At 39.7% G+C, this 20,347-nt stretch overlaps 1 protein-coding gene across 1 annotated transcript in view; it reads right to left on the bottom strand.

The window, feature by feature from the left end:
* The window catches only part of LOC137284504 (diacylglycerol kinase epsilon-like), a 58,113-nt gene that overhangs the window by 23,144 nt on the left and 14,622 nt on the right, over positions 1-20,347 (bottom strand). The window contains exon 7 of the mRNA XM_067816329.1: positions 6,059-6,130. Coding sequence (XP_067672430.1) covers positions 6,059-6,130 — 72 coding nt within the window. The remainder of the gene's footprint in view (positions 1-6,058; positions 6,131-20,347) is intronic.

The following is a 20,347-nucleotide window of genomic DNA, read 5'->3' as shown; positions in this document are numbered from 1 at the left end:
AATTTTGATATGTTGGCAATCAGAGAGCAGTACTCCTTGTTATACTAGATCTGTCAGCAGCCTTCCATAAAACAGACCATTACTATCCTTCTGTCTTGACTTGAGAAGACTGTTGGTATCAACGGACCAGCATTGAAGTGGCTTGAATCAGATATATCTAAGAAACAGAACTCCGTTAGTGAAAGTCGGTGAGGCCATGTCAGAAGAAAGGTGTTTATCATAAGGCATTCTACAGGGTTCAGTCCTTGGACCACTTTTGTTTACCATCTATATGTTGCCACTAGGTGATGTTTTCCGGAACAACTGCATTGACTTCCAGTGCTTTGCTGATGACACTCTTCTGAACAGCCAGACCAACAAGAACTCTTAGATCACATGATAAAGATATACTTATCACCAGACCATCTAGGACCAAATACCATACCGCTGCTTTGAATGTACACCTCTCATGCTATAGAATAACCTCCCTGTGTTGCTAAAATCTCCTTGAGGTCTACAAACTTTTCGAAAACATCTAAAGACACATCTATCTGAAATAGACTGAACTGAACAAGCGCTTGTGAGCAGCATAGTTGGAACTCGGAGCTATAGAAGTAGATTATTATTATTATTATTGTGTTCATTTAATAATGTACCTCATAAAGTCACCAAAATAACAATACAAGGTGCCAAAACGAGTACAAAATGGTATGTGTTTATTTCCTAGGTCCCCTCAGTTTAATGAAATGTGTTAAAGAAGCGATTAGATGCCCATTACAGATCAGAGACTTGCTGCTGATGGTCATCAGGTCTTGAGTTAAACACACAACTGCCTATACTCCACATGTCTTATCTTGTTGCCATCACACATTTGCAATCTTTTTACCATGAATATTTACAAACAGCTTGATAGCCTTTCCCCCCCCCCCCCCCCCCCCCCCCCCCCAGAGGTGTGAGATGTCAAGAGAAGAGCTATCAGCTTTCACTGAAAGTCAACTTGGATCAACATAAATGGTATTAAAGAGTCCACTGTGTGATGGGACTTTGATGTGAAAGGATCATGCGTAACATGCCAAGTCCACAACATAGACCCAGCTCAACAAATGCAACATTAACTGCAATAAGTGGACTAATGTTGTTTTATCATGTTTGATCTAGAGCGTTGAAAAATAGAACCTTCAGTTGAGATTTCATGAGGGGAAAGTACAGGTATAGATCCAATTGAGATTCAACTGTTTACAGTTTTATGTTTTTTATGGTATCATCAATTCCAGATTAAGTTCAGCTGCTGAAATCTCTGAAACTCCAATCAATGCACTGGCTGAAACAAGAGACATAATCATATTTTAAGTCTGTGGTGGAAACCAAATTCAAATATATCTGACCTCATTTTAAGCTGTTTTAACTACCTTGTGAAAAACAAACTCCAAAACCATGTACATGGTTTCTACATGTGGATATGGAGAATTAATCCAGACACATCATTTTAAACTTTTGTTCAATTTACCACTCATAGTTGCTTTTAGCACAGTCACTAAACTATAGCAAGAATATCAACATTGATCACTGGTTTACTGTAGATGTATTAAAGTTCACATGGTGCAGTGCTAGTCCTCACAAATGTTGTTAGGCCCAAATGTGTTATTAATGATAGAGTAAGACCAGCATGGCTACCCTCTCTTCCATGTAAACACAGAGACAGCTATGCCTGCCTATGGGAACTTGCTGGCCCCACACTCTCATACATGCAGTTGTCATAAACGCTGCCTTTCTCACACTCACTGCCTGTGATGGAACCTGCAAAAATGAAATATCAGAAATATAAAAACCTGGAATTTTCAGCCTGTTTGTTTTCTTGCTGGCTAATGGAGGGGGAGATTTACGAGCAACCTGATCTGCGGCAGGGTGAGATATGAAACAGCCTGCTTGCTCAACACCATACAATGTCCTCCAGATGATACAAGCCAGTGAGGAAGGTTCTGTAACTAGGGTACAAAGTTGGTACAGTAAAGGTACAAGTGGGTTACAGGATAGACTAATTCTTGGATATATTTGCATCAGGGTGTGTTCGACAGACCAGCTACATTAGTACAGAGGTTTGGGGCATCAGGGTACACCCATTATAATTCCAAGGCTTAGTAGAGGAACAGACCCATGGTGGGCAATGGCACAACTATCACATGGCCATGGCATGACACAGGTACAGAAATGGTACAGCCATGGCACTATATTGGTACTACCAACACACAGTATTGGTATTAGCCATGATACAAGAGTGGTACAAATGTTGTCACCCATGTCACAGAAAAGGTACTAGCATGGTACAACATAGGTGAAAATCCAGCAGGTACAACTGGGATGAAACGATGTAGATAGTTGTAGATAATGATAATGATGTGTGTGGATAGTGACGGCTGTAGATAGTGACAGTGGTGGTTGTAGATAGGATATACATGGTTCTAGATATGGATAGAGATGAGTGTATATAGTGATGGTTGTAGATAGTGACAGTGGTGGTTGTAGATAGTGATATAGATGGGTGTAGATATGGACAGAGATGAGTGTATATAGTGATGGTTGTAGATAGTGACAGTGGTGGTTGCAGATAGGATATAGATGGGTGTAGATATGGACAGAGATGAGTGTATATTGTGATGGTTGTAGATAGTGACAGTGGTGGTTGTAGATAGTGATATAGATGGGTGTAGATATGGACAGAGATGAGTGTATATTGTGATGGTTGTAGATAGTGATATAGATGGGTCTAGATATGGACAGAGATGATTGTATATAGTGATGGTTGTAGATAGTGACAGTGGTGGTTGTAGATAGTGATATAGATGGGTGTAGATATGGACAGAGATGAGTGTATATTGTGATGGTTGTAGATAGTGACAGTGGTGGTTGTAGATAGTGATATAGATGGGTGTAGATATGGACAGAGATGAGTGTATATTGTGATGGTTGTAGATAGTGATATAGATGGGTCTAGATATGGACAGAGATGACTGTATATAGTGATGGTCGTAGATAGTGACAGTGGTGGTTGTAGATAGTGATATAGATGGGTGTAGATATGGACAGAGATGAGTGTATATAGTGATGGTTGTAGATAGTGACAGTGGTGGTTGCAGATAGGATATAGATGGGTGTAGATATGGACAGAGATGAGTGTATATTGTGATGGTTGTAGATAGTGACAGTGGTGGTTGTAGATAGTGATATAGATGGGTGTAGATATGGACAGAGATGAGTGTATATTGTGATGGTTGTAGATAGTGATATAGATGGGTGTAGATATGGACAGAGATGACTGTATATAGTGATGGTTGTAGATAGTGACAGTGGTGGTTGTAGATAGTGATATAGATGGGTGTAGATATGGACAGAGATGAGTGTATATTGTGATGGTTGTAGATAGTGATATAGATGGGTGTAGATATGGACAGAGATGAGTGTATATTGTGATGGTTGTAGATAGTGACAGTGGTGGTTGTAGATAGTGATATAGATGGGTGTAGATATGGACAGAGATGAGTGTATATTGTGATGGTTGTAGATAGTGATATAGATGGGTCTAGATATGGACAGAGATGACTGTATATAGTGATGGTCGTAGATAGTGACAGTGGTGGTTGTAGATAGTGATATAGATGGGTGTAGATATGGACAGAGATGAGTGTATATAGTGATGGTTGTAGATAGTGACAGTGATGGTTGCAGAAAGTGTGTGATGCCAAGGAATAGTATTAGGGGTAAAATGAGACAATGCTTCATTGCTTAGTACCACTGAATAAGACAGATAGTGATGTTTCTTCACTTAGAGAAAATGAAAAGAGGAAAGGCTGTTAGGCATATCTGTGGCAGCATAGGATAGTATTGGATAGTGTAGGGCAGCAGAAGATAGTAAGGAAAGTATAGGATACAAAATAATTGTGCTGGATGGTATGAAATCAGTTTGGAGATACTTGTGAACAGTACACGGTGGGGAATCCATGGCAGAGCAAAGACATGACAAACAGCATCAGCAGCACACCCAACAACAGTGTCTACACACAAGGAGAAACAGGCCATACCGACTGCTTCAAAGAAAGGATGTTTATTCCTGACTCCCAAGAGAGAAGCATTTTACAATGACGGGGAAAGAGACAATAAATATAGGAAATGGGTTGTTCCTGTCATCTGATGCCCAGGTTGAGCCTGGTTGTACGCTGCAAAACTTCCTTACTTCTTGTTTTACAGTCCAACAGGTGCTCCCCACACGACTCACCACAATGGGGCAGCCTCAGTAGACAGATGACATATGCGTCACTGAGATGGATCTGACGCCATGTTTACATTATTCAGTTTTTCATGGTGTGTCAGCAAACACATTCACAATGTAAGTGAAATTTGAGGGAAAACATCTGCTCATAATTTGGGCAAATCTATTTGGGATTTGAACCCACAACGGCAAAGCCCAAACTAGTGAGCACTCTCTCCAATCCACACACACCTATCAATAATAATAGTACTACAAAAATACAAAATTACTGAAAAGAACAACATTCAGCCTTCATCAATGTCAAAATGTTTCCCCAACTAGTGAAAAGTAATTTCTTTCAAGGACAAAATATATGGTAAAATAGAGTTAACAGGTATGAATGGAGAACACATATACATACATCCCACAATACAAGGCTGTATTTCAGTTATACAATAGCCATCAAAGAGTTCTCCACAGTGACAGTGCCGTCTCTATGATACAGGGTTTTCCTTTGTTCCAGGTTGTCAGAGCACAAGCACATGTTGTCCCATCTACTCCAGAGGTAAATTATCTGTATAGATAAAGCGCCTTATTATTCTCCAATGTATAAACTCAACTATCCTCACCTGTACATGTACAATGTGAATGGCCTATTGTCCTTTCTTATCAAATTCTTCATTCACATACATGCACAGGTGTGAACACTTCAACCTACAGTGTGCCTGTCATGTGTTACAGCCTGTGTGTGAGTGGAACACTTGGCATCCTCAACAACAACGTCCACGTCACTCCATCACTGTGGCAATGTGTCAACCACATTTTCATCATTACATACCCAACACTGATTAGCAATTACATTCTAACCATGTAGAAGCTCATATGATAATTTAATTCAATGAACTAGTCATATGACTGAGAGGGTATCAGCACTATGTTAAATGGTTTTTCAGTTCTGTCATGGCATGTCACTTTATTGTGATATTCAGGCCCCATATGTATCAGATCTCAGTAGGGTTGGGGATTGTGGAAAGTTTCCACTTGCGATATATTGTGACATGAGTTGGTGTACAGCAATCTGTATTGCAATATATTGTGAAAGAGGAACATATGGTTAAGGTAATGAACTTACTGTTTTCTTTCTTTTGAAACAATGCCACTGATCAATGTTAGGACCCAGATATGATTGTACAAGAGATCAATTGATAATGAACATGAGAAACTGCATCTGCAGATGGTCTGCTAGACTAACAGCTAGTCTCTGAAATGAACATATTTTACTGAAAAAACATTCACAGTGAAAAAATATAATATAATGAAATGGAGCCCTGAGACTTTCTTCATTTCCTGAAGCTATGGAAATCTAGACTTGCCGCATTTTCTAGATATGTGAGGGCTTTCTTGGATATTTATACTTCAGGGTCTGTAAGACGAGTGCCAGTACCAAACTATTTTTGTATTCATATGGTTTACAAGTCATGCAAATGCAATTATATGACCAATAAACATTCTCAAAACTATTAATATATAATAATATATAGGAGCTATGATCACCATGAAAAGTACTGATCATGGTCAAAAATTTCCTAATCGTATCGGGGGAACTGGTTTGCAAAAACTGTACTGCAATAAATCGTACTGTTAAGTTTGAACTGCAATATACAAGTTCACGTGTATTATGGCCCATCCCTGGATCAAAGACAGCGAGCACTGGTACAGTACCTACAAACCAAGAACAGTACTCAGTGACAAAGAGGAATTCAAATCCACACCAGTGATGCAACCAAGAGACACACAGCTGCATCACTGTGTCCCAGGATTATCTGAACTACTCACCCTCATCTTCTTGTTAAGCTGCTTGCACTCCCTCTCCAGGACGTCCTTGGTGCCGTAGGTGAAATACGCAAACTGAAACACAACACCTGCACATTAACATCACAGAGTTCACAGGACAGTTGTGTATCATACTCTTATTCCTCAGTATCCGATGTCAGTTTTGTTTTACCCCGCTTTTAGCGATATGCTAGTATTATCGCATCAGGGACACCAGAAATTAGCTTCACACTGTCACATTGTACCCTTGTGACGAATCAAACCTGGGTCTTTCGCATGATGAGTAAATGCTTTAACAACTAGGCTACCCCACTCCCTAAACACCTCTGCTTAAGTGTAGAAATGATACATACTGACACCGGATAATGTTATCAAACGTATGTCAAAACAAAGACTCTGACATGTTGGACTAAAACTAAGTCTCTGCTGACACAAAACACTGGGAAATATAGTTCTACAACTGTGTAGACTTAGAGCTTTAATATTTCAAAAAATATCAATGGCTTTCACTGAAGACTGCCCACATGACATCAAGCCTTCGCAGGAGGATATGCTCTTGCAAGCTCCTCAATGACAAGAGATAACTGTTCTGGAATTTGAATTTTCTGAAACCTTACAGTTTGCATTAATAATCTGGTTCACATGTCAAAAACTATTCAACAAAATGAGGACTGTATATTCATGTATATCATCTTACAATTTTTTCTGACAAATCCAATGATATTTTTCCAGGTTCAGCAGTAAGAGGATATTTGACCTAAACAAACATCATGTTTGTCTGGCACATATCTCATGTAACAAGGCTGTCAGGGTGGGGTTCTGCAGATTACATCAGTGATAACAGTCAGCCCATCCACCAGAATTGGCTGCCACACATCTCCACACAGACACTCATCTCCACAGACAGACAGCTTCTCCTCAGCTGGCCACAGATGCATACTAAACCATGCCTGACACCCCAGCTCTACAGAGTTTCCACAAACATTACAAAGCTACATCAGTTTTTCTCTCATGAGAAATTTTCAGTTTCTCTCTTTTTCAGCCATTGATGAAAAAAGTTCTTGGGAATCAGAAAGCAATCTGGTTCCTGCTCGGCTGGGCGGCATTTTATTGCCTTGTTGTGTACCCAAGACTATTGCAAGGTTCCCATCCTCCTGTACGCATGGGAAGGCAAGACAAAACACAACAGGCCATGATGGCACATAGGCACATTGCTACAAAGTACATGAATGACATGTCATTCTGTTGGTACAGAGTAGATGAATGACATATGTCATCATCCCATTCGTACACAGGAGGTGAATGACATGTCACTATGTCGGTACAGAGGAGGTGAAGGACATGTCATTCAGTTGGTACAGAGGAGGTGAACGATATGTCATCCCATTCATAGAGAGTAGATGAATGACATGTCATCCAGTTGGTACAGACTAGGTGAAAGACATGTCATTCAGTTGGTATAGAGTAGGTGAATGACATGTCATCCTCTTGCCAAAGTTTAGGTGAATGACATGCCATCCCACTGGTACAGTGTAGGTGAACGACATGCCATTGCCATCCCATTGGTACAGTGTAAGTGAATGGCATGTCATCCAGTTGGTATAGAGTAGAAGAATGACATTATTATTAATTTAACATAAACAAAGTTCAGTTTCATTCCATCTGACTTCTTGCTGTATGAAGTAGACAAGAGTTATATACCATTCAAACAGACAAGGTAAATATATGTAACTTTCAAATGGTAATTTCTTCAAAACTTCTTAGAATGACAATGACACAGCAGAGAATCTGCTAAGAGAATCTGTTAATGTCCTGGCTTCAAACAGCAATCGGTCACAGAACCTACAATCTACAAAGACACCATTAGAGAAATTCATTTCATAACACAAACACTGTACAAGGTAAATTCTCACACTTGATGTGTAGGCCGGCCATCTGCTGCCTATAACTAATGCAGGTAACCTCATACCTGTATCATGTCTGGGTTATGAGTTACACTCGTTAGAGTGGGTAACTCTAGTACATGTATAATGTCCCTTTAAACGGTATTTCAGTTAGGTCATGCAAGCTGCCTCAACTGGGGAGAAATCTCACAGCATAGTTGCTGGTAGAGCCTCACCGTTTGGAGACATCCATGAATAAAGACCAAGGACTGACAACTTGAAACACTATGGAACTAATGATACCAAAACCTACCAACAATGTAACCATAAGGAACAATTGACATCAAGGTCTACCAACAATGTAACCATAAGGAACAATTGACATCAAGGTCTACCAACAATGTAACCATAAGAAGCTATTTACAGCAACACCTTCCAACAATGTAACACTAATTAACTAATGACATCAAAATCTTCCAACAACATAACACAAATGGAACTAATGACACCCAGTCTTCCAACAATGTAACACTACAGAACTATGGAGATTAAAGTCTCAGAAATTGAATCATATATTAAGTAATGATACCACGGGAAAGGAAATTTATCAAGGGTTGATGTTTGTTTATGCTGTAGTATTTGAATCTAGGAAATCTAAACTTTGACAATTTGTGTTGTGACAAAAGCCACTTTCATATTCAGTTTCCACCAGTGTTTTTGGATGCTTGAACAGCAACAAGGTCTTCACAAACCTTGGGAAAAGAATCCAGCCATACTTTTGCACCCAAGTTGAAGCAATATAATGCATTGAAAATATCTCAAGGACATTCATGACATTGGTGACAAAGTTGGTGTAAGTTAAAATATATAGCTATGTCTTGGGAACCTATTTCTGACGTGTTGCATCATCTCCATGTTGAGAGGTTCATCTTTTACAACAGATCTTGCAGATGACACTGCACAGGCAAGCGTGATGCACACTGCAGCCAAAATACTAGTGCGCCACTGCATGACTGCCATACACATGAATGGAAGTATCAGCGTGGTCAATATACATGTGACACTGGTTACTCCATGGGCCCTACATTGAGGATTTGGTCTGTCTAAGGCACCAGATTTGTAATCTGTGACTGAGCCCACCTGTGACCGGATGAAAAAATCTTGGACTCATCTTTGTGTGCAAACTCCTTCAGTGTTGTCACAACCCTGTGCACTTAAAAGAACCCATGCATCCATTGGTAGATTACCAGATGGTATCCACATGAATATGTGCTAACACTGAGATGTGGGTACAGCAATGTGTGCCTAGTGGCTGCAAGAGTTGTATGATCCCCAGGTAGTTGAGATTGAAAGTGCCGTTGTGATGGACATCTAATGATCAGGGGAAAACAAAGTGTCTTTAAGCAGTTGAACTGCTTGATCATAGAACTGGATATTGGTGCTGTACAAATGTTTAGTATCGTTATCAACAGATAGAGAACACTTTGGTCTGTCAATATCCATGTTGGCCTGTCAACATACATCCTCGATATCTCCAGGGTATATATGTTCCAATAAGTCTCCACTATACCCTGGATACCCATCTACGGGTTGGCCCAATAATTTTTTTACCTCCCTTTGCATTCTCACAGTAGCCAATAAGCTAAGCCATTAAAACCAAGCTTGCTAGTGTCAACAAAGATAGCAGGTTCGTTCGCAGTTCAACTCAGCTTTTGGGGAAATCATACAGACAAACTGATAGGTCCGAAACTTAAAAATATATATATATGTATGCAAGAATTCCTTCTACCTCTTTCAGTGAACCTCTGCATGGTTTTTGTTATCAAGTTAGATAATATAAAAGTGAAAGCAAGTAGTGAAGGGTTCACTCAACTTCCCAGCGTAGACACCTGATTTGATAAAAAGCCAGCCAAGGGAGGTAATAAATTCATCTGGCTGCGCCATAGATGCATCCAGGGTATAGTGGAGATTCATCGAAACGTTTTCCCTGGAGATATCTAGGACGGTCAACATACAGAGAACACTTTGGCTTATCAACATATAGAAATCACTTTGGCCTGTCAACATACAGAGAACACTTTAGCCTGTCACCATACAGAGAACACTTTAGCCTGTCAACATACAGAGAATGCTTTGGTCTGTCAACATGTACAGGACATTTTGGCCTGTCAACATACAGAGAACACTTTGGCCTGCCAACACACAAAGCACACTTTGGCCTGTCAACACAAAGAGAACACTTTGGCCTGTCAACATACAGAGAACATTTTGGCTTGTCAACATACAGAGGACACTTTGGGCAGTCAAAAAAGAGGGATATTTTGATACTCAATATACACACCAATACTACAATGAAGCTGGAATATCCTCTTCAGTTGTGATGCCAGTATGTGTCTTTTATCTAAATTTAGATACAGCCACCAGAATCAGATCTTGATGATTCATCTCAGCTCAACACCTTCATGGAGGGTTGCATGCATGTGGGCTCTTGAGCAAATCAGAGGTCAGCACTCTAAAACTATCTGGCTTCATGCATTCTACACCTAGATTCAAGAAGTTCAATTTTAACTAGGAAACTTCATTAATGTTAGGATTTCTGACATACAGACTTCATTTACATTTGACATGGTAAGAGTGAACATAAGAGTATGGCTTATACCACCCAGCTGTATGAAATGTTGTCTTATGAACCATTCAGGTATGCGGTATGTGTTGCTTTTTCTCTAAAATCCAGTAGGGTATGAAACCGAAGAACAACGCCAGCAAAAATCTCTCTGATGAAAGAAACTAAACCACATGTCCAAAAGATTGAACTTACTGTCAAAGCCAACAACCATTTCAAATACAAATTGAAATATTATTTTTGGCTGAAATTGGTATGGCAGTTCATAAGAAATGGTTGTTTGTGAGTAAGAAAGTATGCCCCCTGGGTTCAGTGAGAAAAAGACAGTGGATGGTTCAAGTCTTCCAAACATACACAAACATAAGAAAGCCCAAAACCAATATTTTCATTTCAAGCTTGTCACCAGGGAGGAATGTTTTTGCTCTAAATTTGAGTTTTTTCGCAAGTGCCTCAGGGCAAACTAGCTGTAAAAAGCCCAGGCCCGTGGTAACGTGTTGGTGGGGTCGCCACACACCTAGTGGCGTAGCTAAGACACGTGTTTGTGTGGACTGTGGACTGCACCAGGGAATTTGGGTTGGCGGGATGAAGTCATGATCACTTCATCTCCCCATTTACCAGACACTGAGCATGTTTCTGTCATCAGTTTCGCTGAGAGAAAAAATAAGATGGTAATGTCAGATTTCATTCTTTTCCAATCCTTATAATTGTGAGATGGTGTGAAGACTAAGGAACACTGTAAGGTGAATCTAGTGTTGACTGAGGAATGGCATTTACAGCAGTCAAGTAGGAGTACAGCAAACTGTCTAAGTCTACAGCTTGCAGGACATCCCAAAATATCTTCAATCATGGGAATGAACTTAATTACTTTTAAATCAAATCTTTCCCCACAACTCACACTCTCTGTATGATGATCTAACTGGAGAACAGAGAGTACATTTGGATCAGGCCTTACCTTAACATACTTGTGGATCTGAATAACAGACTATCACATAAACATTGACATCTGCACCACCATTTTTTTGATGACCAGTTTCAGACTGAAGTGAGACTTCATTAACATTTGTTAAGTATCAATGAACACTTCTATCACTCATTTAAACAATGTAGATATTCAGTTTTGTGCAATAACTTTATAAAGGGCAGAGCAAGATTATGAATTTCTAACATGCATAGACACTTCCATTTTACTTGGGTGTTTGATGAATGATTGTGGTGAATGATCATGGTGGATAATGGACCCCTGAATCAGTGAATGAAGACAGCCAGAGTTTAGTTTTACACCACAATTAACATAACTCCAGCAATATCATGGCTGGGAACACCATAATGTACTGCACACATTGAACTCATGTGGGGAATCAAACCTGGGTCTTTGGCGTGATGAGCAAACACCTTAACCACTAGGTTACCCTACCATCCCACAGTGAATGAAGAGCTAAGTAGGTGGTCATGTCTGTTCAAGTAAGAATACCTCTGTGCATATTGTCAAAGCAACAGCAAGACTACTGACTACTGACGTACATAAATGGTAATGAAACAAGTGCTAATCAAGTCAAGTCTGCTAGAACCAGGTGTAGTTCATCTCCTGTCACTGCCAGCTACAAACCTCTGTCATCTGACTAATGAGAGAACTTAAAAAAACATACTGAAGTCAGGCAGCCTCACAAATGTTCCTAATACCCAATTACTCACAAACCAAACCATGCCTGACATAAAAAAAACACATGAAACTAAAAATCAACATTCCTGACAAGTTCCAGCACATGAAGCCTACGTGAATACTAATACTATGAATGTCTTACAAGCTATTCCAGAGGCTGATGGCTGTAGGTGTGCACTCCTGGCAGCACAGTCACATTCAGTCTGGCTGCTGAGGCAATCATTCTAACAATCCACAAGTAGGAACTTTGGGTAAATGAATCTCCTTATGTAACATACTTGTGTTTACCTGAAACACTATTATTACTACTTCATTGACAAATTATCAAACTTGACATACTACCTCTCACATATTACAAGCAATCTGGAAAATCAGCATTATCAACACATTACTCTCATTGTCAGATTTCCCACATTCTTTTTACCTCTCACACCATTAAGTCATCTTTTAAATTTACTTCAAAATCAGAAAGTCCCTCCATGTGTTTTGCTAGCACAGTGTTTGTTGTCATGATGCATCTGTTAGATAATTTTATCCTGCTAACTATAAGTTTGGAGAATGCGTCCAATGGGCCACCACCACGTGGAACACTGTCTCTACATCGACACCACAGATGGCCAGGTCTTTCTTGAGCTATTCCAGATGTCATGTGACATTTCCAGTTTTTAAATGGCTCTCTGCATCTGGTGTACGAGGCACACGTGCAGAATCATGCAAGACTTCAAATGCAATTTTGTTTGCAACCAGTTCTTGAAGTATTAAACTTGTCGTAAAACCGCTGCAACATTCTCTGATCATCGTGTATATATATGGCATTAATAGAAACAGAATGACAAGGTGAAATAGAAAGAAAACATTTTCTGGTAAAACTTGTCATCCATGACCATGATGACTGTCTCAGATATCAGGGCTTGGAGGTTTTACTGTCAATAAAGATGGAGTTTAACATATTAATTTTCTATGGTTCTGGCAATGAAGAGATAAACCTACATACCTCCTTTCTGAAACACTGTATCCACATGGGATGAAAATCTAGCCCAGCACTATAGCAACAAAATTAAAAACAACGTTCTCGTGGTGCTATCACTTTTCATGGTTTGTTGTCTATAAATATAGGTAGCCAGAACAACAAACCTACTCCTACACACAACATTTTTGCCACATTTGTATACTGTAAACTGTCTTATTTCCGCGCCTTCAAATTTTCGTGAGTGATGGTCACTAAACCTTTTCGTGCCTTCTTATTTTCGCGAGGTGATCGTGTTACAGGGGCATCTCTGAATGTTTTTACACGACACGCAGGTGCATGACCATTGAGCTGTTATAAAATAAACATATTTGCAAAGTGATCTAACAACAAATTAATGTAACTGATTTTAGAATTTTTTAATTAGGTGTTAGAGCAATGTGATTGAGCCATGTTAATCCAAATTAGTCCAGCGGTGGCACATGATTGAGCGATGACACCTGTATTGTTTTAGTGTCTTTGACTTACCTGAATAGAGTGTATGATATATTTATATTATCGCATGTTTTTATTCTCGCGTCATGAAGTCTGACGCAAAGTTCACGAAAATTAAACAGTCGCGAAAATTTGGCTGTTTACAGTATTCCACCATTCCTCATGATCATTGTGGCAGTGGGGTAGGAGTTCCATCATCACGCCAACATGGGTACAATGTGTGAAGCCCATTTCTGATGTCCCCTACCATGATGTTGCTGCAATATTGCTAAAGCTCATGACCAAAGAAAAATATATTTGAGCTTGTTTGTAGTTCATGTTTGTAGACCATACCTGCAAGGTTATATCATCTAAAATGACATCTTTTGGTGTCTAAATTTGTGGCTGCAAAATGCTAGTCTAGAAATGCTAGTCGTAAAGTAACATCACAATGGCATGTGAGGACCATGTGATTGATACAGTGAGCAGCCGATACTCTCTCTTCCCATCAACCAGGTCATTCAACCCACACCACCTTTGCCTCGCAGACAAAGACAGTTTAACCCAGAATCGGGTAGAATCAGGTTTCACTGGATGTTTTTCAATGACAAGAATTGAGATTGCAGTCTTCTCATGTTGAAGGAGACTAATAGCTTGCCCGAAGATAAGGAGTGGTTACAACTGTGATACCAAAGAACAGTGTGGAACTCCATATAATCCCATCACAAAGGATACATCCCCCATATCTTGAGCATGAACAGAGATGACAATCAAGTATCTGAGTGACATGGAGTTTTTTGGCAATGCTACATAGCACACTCAAAGCAAATCAGCACAAATATCAAACATCTTTTCAACTCTTTCAATTAGACTGCCAAGTTAGACTAAGCACTGATGACAAGGGGCATCTGGAATTGAATGGGGTTTGTGAACTTCTCATCAGCATTTAGCACCATGAAGCCACTGATGTCAACACCACTCAGGTTGGCAATGACTATGAAAATCACAAGAAGTATCTGAGCTAATGGTAAAGAGATTACTGACGTCTACCACTAATGGCATCATTCCCCTTCACATTTATTACAGTCTGTCTCACAATCCCTGAACCACATTTTTTTCTCTACTGTCTAGCCCTCCCTGCAATACTAGCGCAAGAAATTAAGCAAGTCTAGATTTCCTTAGGTTTAGGTCCAGATCTCTGGTTGCCCTGGGGGTTCCTCTTCAATTTAAAAAGGGTTATTTGCTACAATCAAAGATATTTTAACCAGTATTCAGAGACTAGGCATTAGTCTACATTTATTAGTGTACCTCACCATGCTCCATCTAAACATATAGGTGCCATGTAAACTGCTGGGTTTGTTGCTGTAAACCAGTGGTTGATATCATGAGTTCTACAGCATCTAGATGTGTGTACTGCCATACTAACTACTGATAGCTTAATAAATACCAACTCCTGCTGAGTGAATACCAGCCATCTCCTGCTACACACAGTTTAGTGAGTACTAGCCATCTCCTGCTACACACAGTTTAGTGAATACCTGCCATCTCCTGCTACACACAGCTTAATGAATACCAGTCATCTCCTCCTCCACACAGCTTAATGAATACCAGCCATCTCCTGCTACACAGTTTAGTGATTACCAGCCATCTTCTGCGCTACACACAGCTTAGTGAATACCAGCCACCTTCTGCTACACATAGCTCAGTGAATATCAGCCACCTCCTGCGCTACACACAGCTTAGTGAATACCAGTCATCTCCTACTACATACAGCTTAGCGAATACCAGCAACCTTCTGCTACACATAGCTCAGTGAATACCAGTCATCTCCTGCTACACACAGCTTAGTGAATACCAGTCATCTCCTACTACATACAGCTTAGTGAATACCAGCCATCTCCTACTACATACAGCTTAGTGAATACAGCTTAGTGAATACCAACCATCTCCTCCTACACACAGCTTAGTGAATACCAGCCAATTCCTACTGCACACAGCTTAGTGAATACCAGCCATCTCCTCCTACACACAGCTTAGTGAATACCAGCCAATTCCTACTACACACAGCTTAGTGAATACCAGCCAATTCCTACTACACACACATCAGTGAATATTCAACAGAGTCTACAGCAGGTTTGGTATGAATCCTAACAAGACCTTATTGACATCACAGCTAGTGCTGATTATGCAATGTGGATTACAACAAAGCTCATGTCTGTAGTAACGCTGATGAAATGACTGCTCTTTCTAACATCATCTAGCCACTTCTTATCAGCATGCCTCTATCCAAATAAACATGGCCAGTTAAGCAGCAAAATAGCTTGGGAAACTCACCCTGGGGCACAAATATTTGTCAGATTTTGTTTATAAATTTTGAAATGCTATAAACAGAGTGTTTGGGGAGGGCCCAAGGATCACAGGGGGACAGATATATCTGGCAGTTGGGGACAGGTGCCATGTGGAGATTCATATTTGGGGACACCATAAACGATACAGAGGAGGGCAGGAGGGTATCTGCGATTCCCATGGTGTATGTACTGGGGAGGGGCCATGGGATACCGAACAGTGACAGGAACCACTTGTTGAGAAAATGTGGGAAAAGATTCTTGCTTCTTGCAGCTCATTCATTCATACTTCTTGGTCAGAATCACATGTAGTTGTCTGCCTTAGAGTGTGCTTTGACAACATGCATGAACGGCTCTGTTTAGAATGCATAGAGTTACATCCACTCAAAAATGATATATATTTAACATCATCAATGTTACCAAGGATTCATTATAAAAATCTGAATAGTCTGAACATTTCTTCTATCGATATTCATAAATCCAAACACAGCTTGACTGAACTACCTTTAATCTACTTTTGTCAATTTTTCATCCCCACAAATAAGAAGGAATGCTTACAAAAAAAAAAAAACTGAAGAAAGAGCATGCCTGACAGAGAATGGACACTTTCCAGGACTCTCCACTAACAGAAGCACACAAAGAGGATCACCCAGACTTACATCACAGCAAGAAACAGGAATGATTTTAAATCAAACTTTAAAAGCTTGAAAATGTAATCATTTTCTTAAATGTAGCAACATTTCTTTGCTGGTCATGTTTCCATGGCTTCATGCAGTCAAGATGGCTTGCTGCTGCTGGGGGTAATCAGCTGTTGATTTATAGCCCTTCCCACTGCAGTGTCAATTACAGGCTACAGGCCAGCATGTAATAACATTTGGACCAAATTAATCTGCATGGAAAAACTCTTAAAGAAACATCTGATGAAACCTCATAGTTTGATATTATTTGGAGTCTGACTATACAAGATAAGGAATGTGTCTAAAGACGATTTTTACATGTGTTGTATCAAGACAGCAGTGAACAGATTTGTGTGTCAAACACAGCAAGTATAACAAGAAACATCTCAATTAATGCTGACTTTTTGTAAGAAATGTGTTGATTATTTAAGCATACTTAATCCTGACAACATAACAACTCGACAACCTTGATGCTTATGAAGTTGACTCATGATACGTAGATACTTAATACATGGACTAAAGGATACTAAATGTGCTATGCTAAAATATATATCATCTATGTGTTTTACTATATCTTTGTACCTTTTGTGTTTATATTTGTATTTTATAGAATATTGCCACTGTTTCTTAATGGAATGCTATGCAATAGGTTACGGTTAATTTTGGCATGACAAAAGGTATAAGAGATCCCCTCCAGCAACCACCAAAACATAACACTGACAAGTCTAAAATTCATTAATATGTACTGACCAAAGAGCAAGATACAACGATTCACAATAGAGGTTTCTAGTACAACTGAGTCAAGCCTAAACTAATGGGTCACAAATATAATATCAACTCACCAAAGTCTTGGTTTTCAGTGAGAAACAGTTCAACTAAGTCTTTCACGGACAACGGTCAGTCTTGGATGTAGGTCAATGTTGATAATCAGATGAAGAGGCAGACAGATGTAGATAGGCCGAATGATAACACAACTCCAGTATTACTCGAGCTCTGAGAGTAAGTCTGTGTGTCCCGTCAATACCTTGACTCATGGGTACTAAATACCCAATCATGAATACTTAATGCCTAGGCTGACTACTGAAGGGAAAACAACTATTGCAATAGCGATAGTCTATAGTGACCCAACTATTGCAATACTATTAGATAAACAGAAATAATTGATACTTAATACCTCGAGATATCAAAACTCAATACCTTGAGAAGGTGATGTCTAATACCCAGAGTCACTTACACATAATAACCACATAAACAATGATAAGTGAATTCATTTTGTGCCGCACTCAGCAATATTCCACCTATATGGCAGCGGTCTGTAAATGATCGAGTCTTGACAAAAAAATCCAGTGATCAACAACATGAGCATCGAGCAGCACCATTGTGAACTGATGACATGTCAACCAGATCAGTGAGTCTGACAACCCCATCCCGTTAGTCCCGTTAGATCCCACTACAACAAGCATAGTCGCCATTTATGGCGAGCATGGGTGGCTGAAAACCTATTCTACCCTGGGACCTTCACAGGTCAAACACTGATAAAAACAGAGAAACAAATTATAGTGAGTATTAACAATACTGACTAAACATCTAAACATCTGTCCACCCTGATGCATACAATGACCAAACTATACCAAAACATCTTAACTGCATAACTGATGAGGTCTTATACAAGATATCAATCATCTGTAGGCAATTACCGGTACAATAAAAGCTTTCTCCATAATAAAGATAAACTGTAATGTATTGCAAATGAGATGAGTGGAACACAGATGGCACCTCTGTATGGTTTACCAAATACTGACTCCTAATGACCCATAAATACCGCAGGAACCCTGTAGAAAGTGTTAGGCCCTTATCACTATGCCAGGCATTCGTGCTCACAAATTTTAGAAAGTAGACTTTTCAGGTCATCAGGGGTCTCTGTAATATCTCATCACTGCTACAAAGAACTCCAGACTCATTCCATGCAACCTGACTCAAGCTTACAGGACCATGGTCAATAAAAGACAGCATAAATCTTGCTGCTGGCAGATAATGGAGGAACTAGGAGACTGCTAAGTGTTGATTGCTGATGATCCTGGAAGGGGAGGGGACTGAAACAGGACCCCCCAGAGCAGACACCAACACGAGAGGGGTATGCTGCTGTGTCTATCACCAAGGGACACACTGGCTTCATCCTCCTGGTGTTTTACTGTTAAAGTCCTGTCATATCTCACACCTGTTTCTCTTTCACCCACTTAAGGCATCTCTGCTTACACACTTCATTGCTTATTGTCACTTGCTTCTCACCAATGCTGGAAGAAAATGATGTACAAACACCTTTGTTCTGGGCTAACACTTCTGGTTCCTGTACTGAATAGGACTCCCTGAGGAGGAACAATCTTCACTGAAAAACCTCGCTTGTTTGTCTTATATTTTCTGCCTTTCTCACATTTCAATTCTAAATTACTCTGGAATTGCTGAAGGTGACATAGTTTGTCAATTTGGATGCTTTGCTTAATGAAAGCAACATTTTTTTTAGAAAAAACTATCAACCACTAGTGTCTTCCAGGGTGACTTGAAAAGGTTCTTCATGGCTGATAGCCTATGCTTGACAGGAATCAGGAATAAATGGCACTTTTATGACAAAAATATATGCCTGGTATTTGCTAAAACTGTGCAGACATCGTTCAAAATACATAGCACCAGGACAGAACATTTTTTCTTCAATCATACAGATGAACGCAACACAACCTTCAAGAAAAAGAAGTCTGCATGATGTCAGTTTAATGTCGGCATCTGATACCAGACCTCTGCACAAGGGCTTCAAGAGATGCCTTAAGAATCATACTCTTTAATGGGTATTTGTTTTGCAAGTAGTGCACATCAGAACAAAGTGTTATTAATGTGAGCATCATCATTTCCTCTTGAATGTGACAAAGACTGTTGTGAATCACCTGTTGGAGTCAAAACATACTCTCAAGGACACATTCTCTTCTCACATGAACTCTTCTCTGCCTATATTGAAGCAAGTGCAACTACTCTGAGTGAGTTTAGTTTTATTCCCCACTCAGCAATATTCCAGCTATAAGGACGTGGTCTGTAAATAATGAAGTCTGGACCAGACAGTTCAGTGATCAAGTATATGAGCATCCATCTACACAATTGGCATACAATGACCTGGGTCAATCAAGTCAGCAAGCATGACCACCACCTATCATTAGTCACCTTTTCCAATAAGCATTGGTTACTGAAGATCAATTCTAACCTAGACCCCAACTGTGAAACATGCTCCCCAACTCTGTAGTTTAGATAAAGTGTCTACTCTTAAGCATGTCTGTATTCATATTTGACAGAATTTTTGAAACCATAGCTTAACCAAGACAACATAATATGAGGCAGATTGTTAGAAACCTTTCTAAGAATGTAGACATTAGCAATTGGTGCCAAGTACTACCTGACAGACATAGGTCAAGTCTGTGATCACTGCACCTTAAACAGCTCAACATTCCTAATTATGAATCATTCTGGATGTTTCAGGAACATTCCACAAGCCAAACATCAGATATATCAGTCAGTTTCAGACAATAAAGAATATACAGTCATATCTTAATAGTTGGATTCAAGAACCAGGTGCACCAATGATCAAACAAACCAAACTAAGGAAAGTGACTCATCCTATTA

Source organism: Haliotis asinina, chromosome 5 (genome assembly GCF_037392515.1).
Source record: "Haliotis asinina isolate JCU_RB_2024 chromosome 5, JCU_Hal_asi_v2, whole genome shotgun sequence".
Taxonomy (NCBI): Eukaryota; Metazoa; Mollusca; class Gastropoda; order Lepetellida; family Haliotidae; genus Haliotis; species Haliotis asinina.
This window is presented reverse-complemented; position numbering and strand designations above follow the sequence as displayed.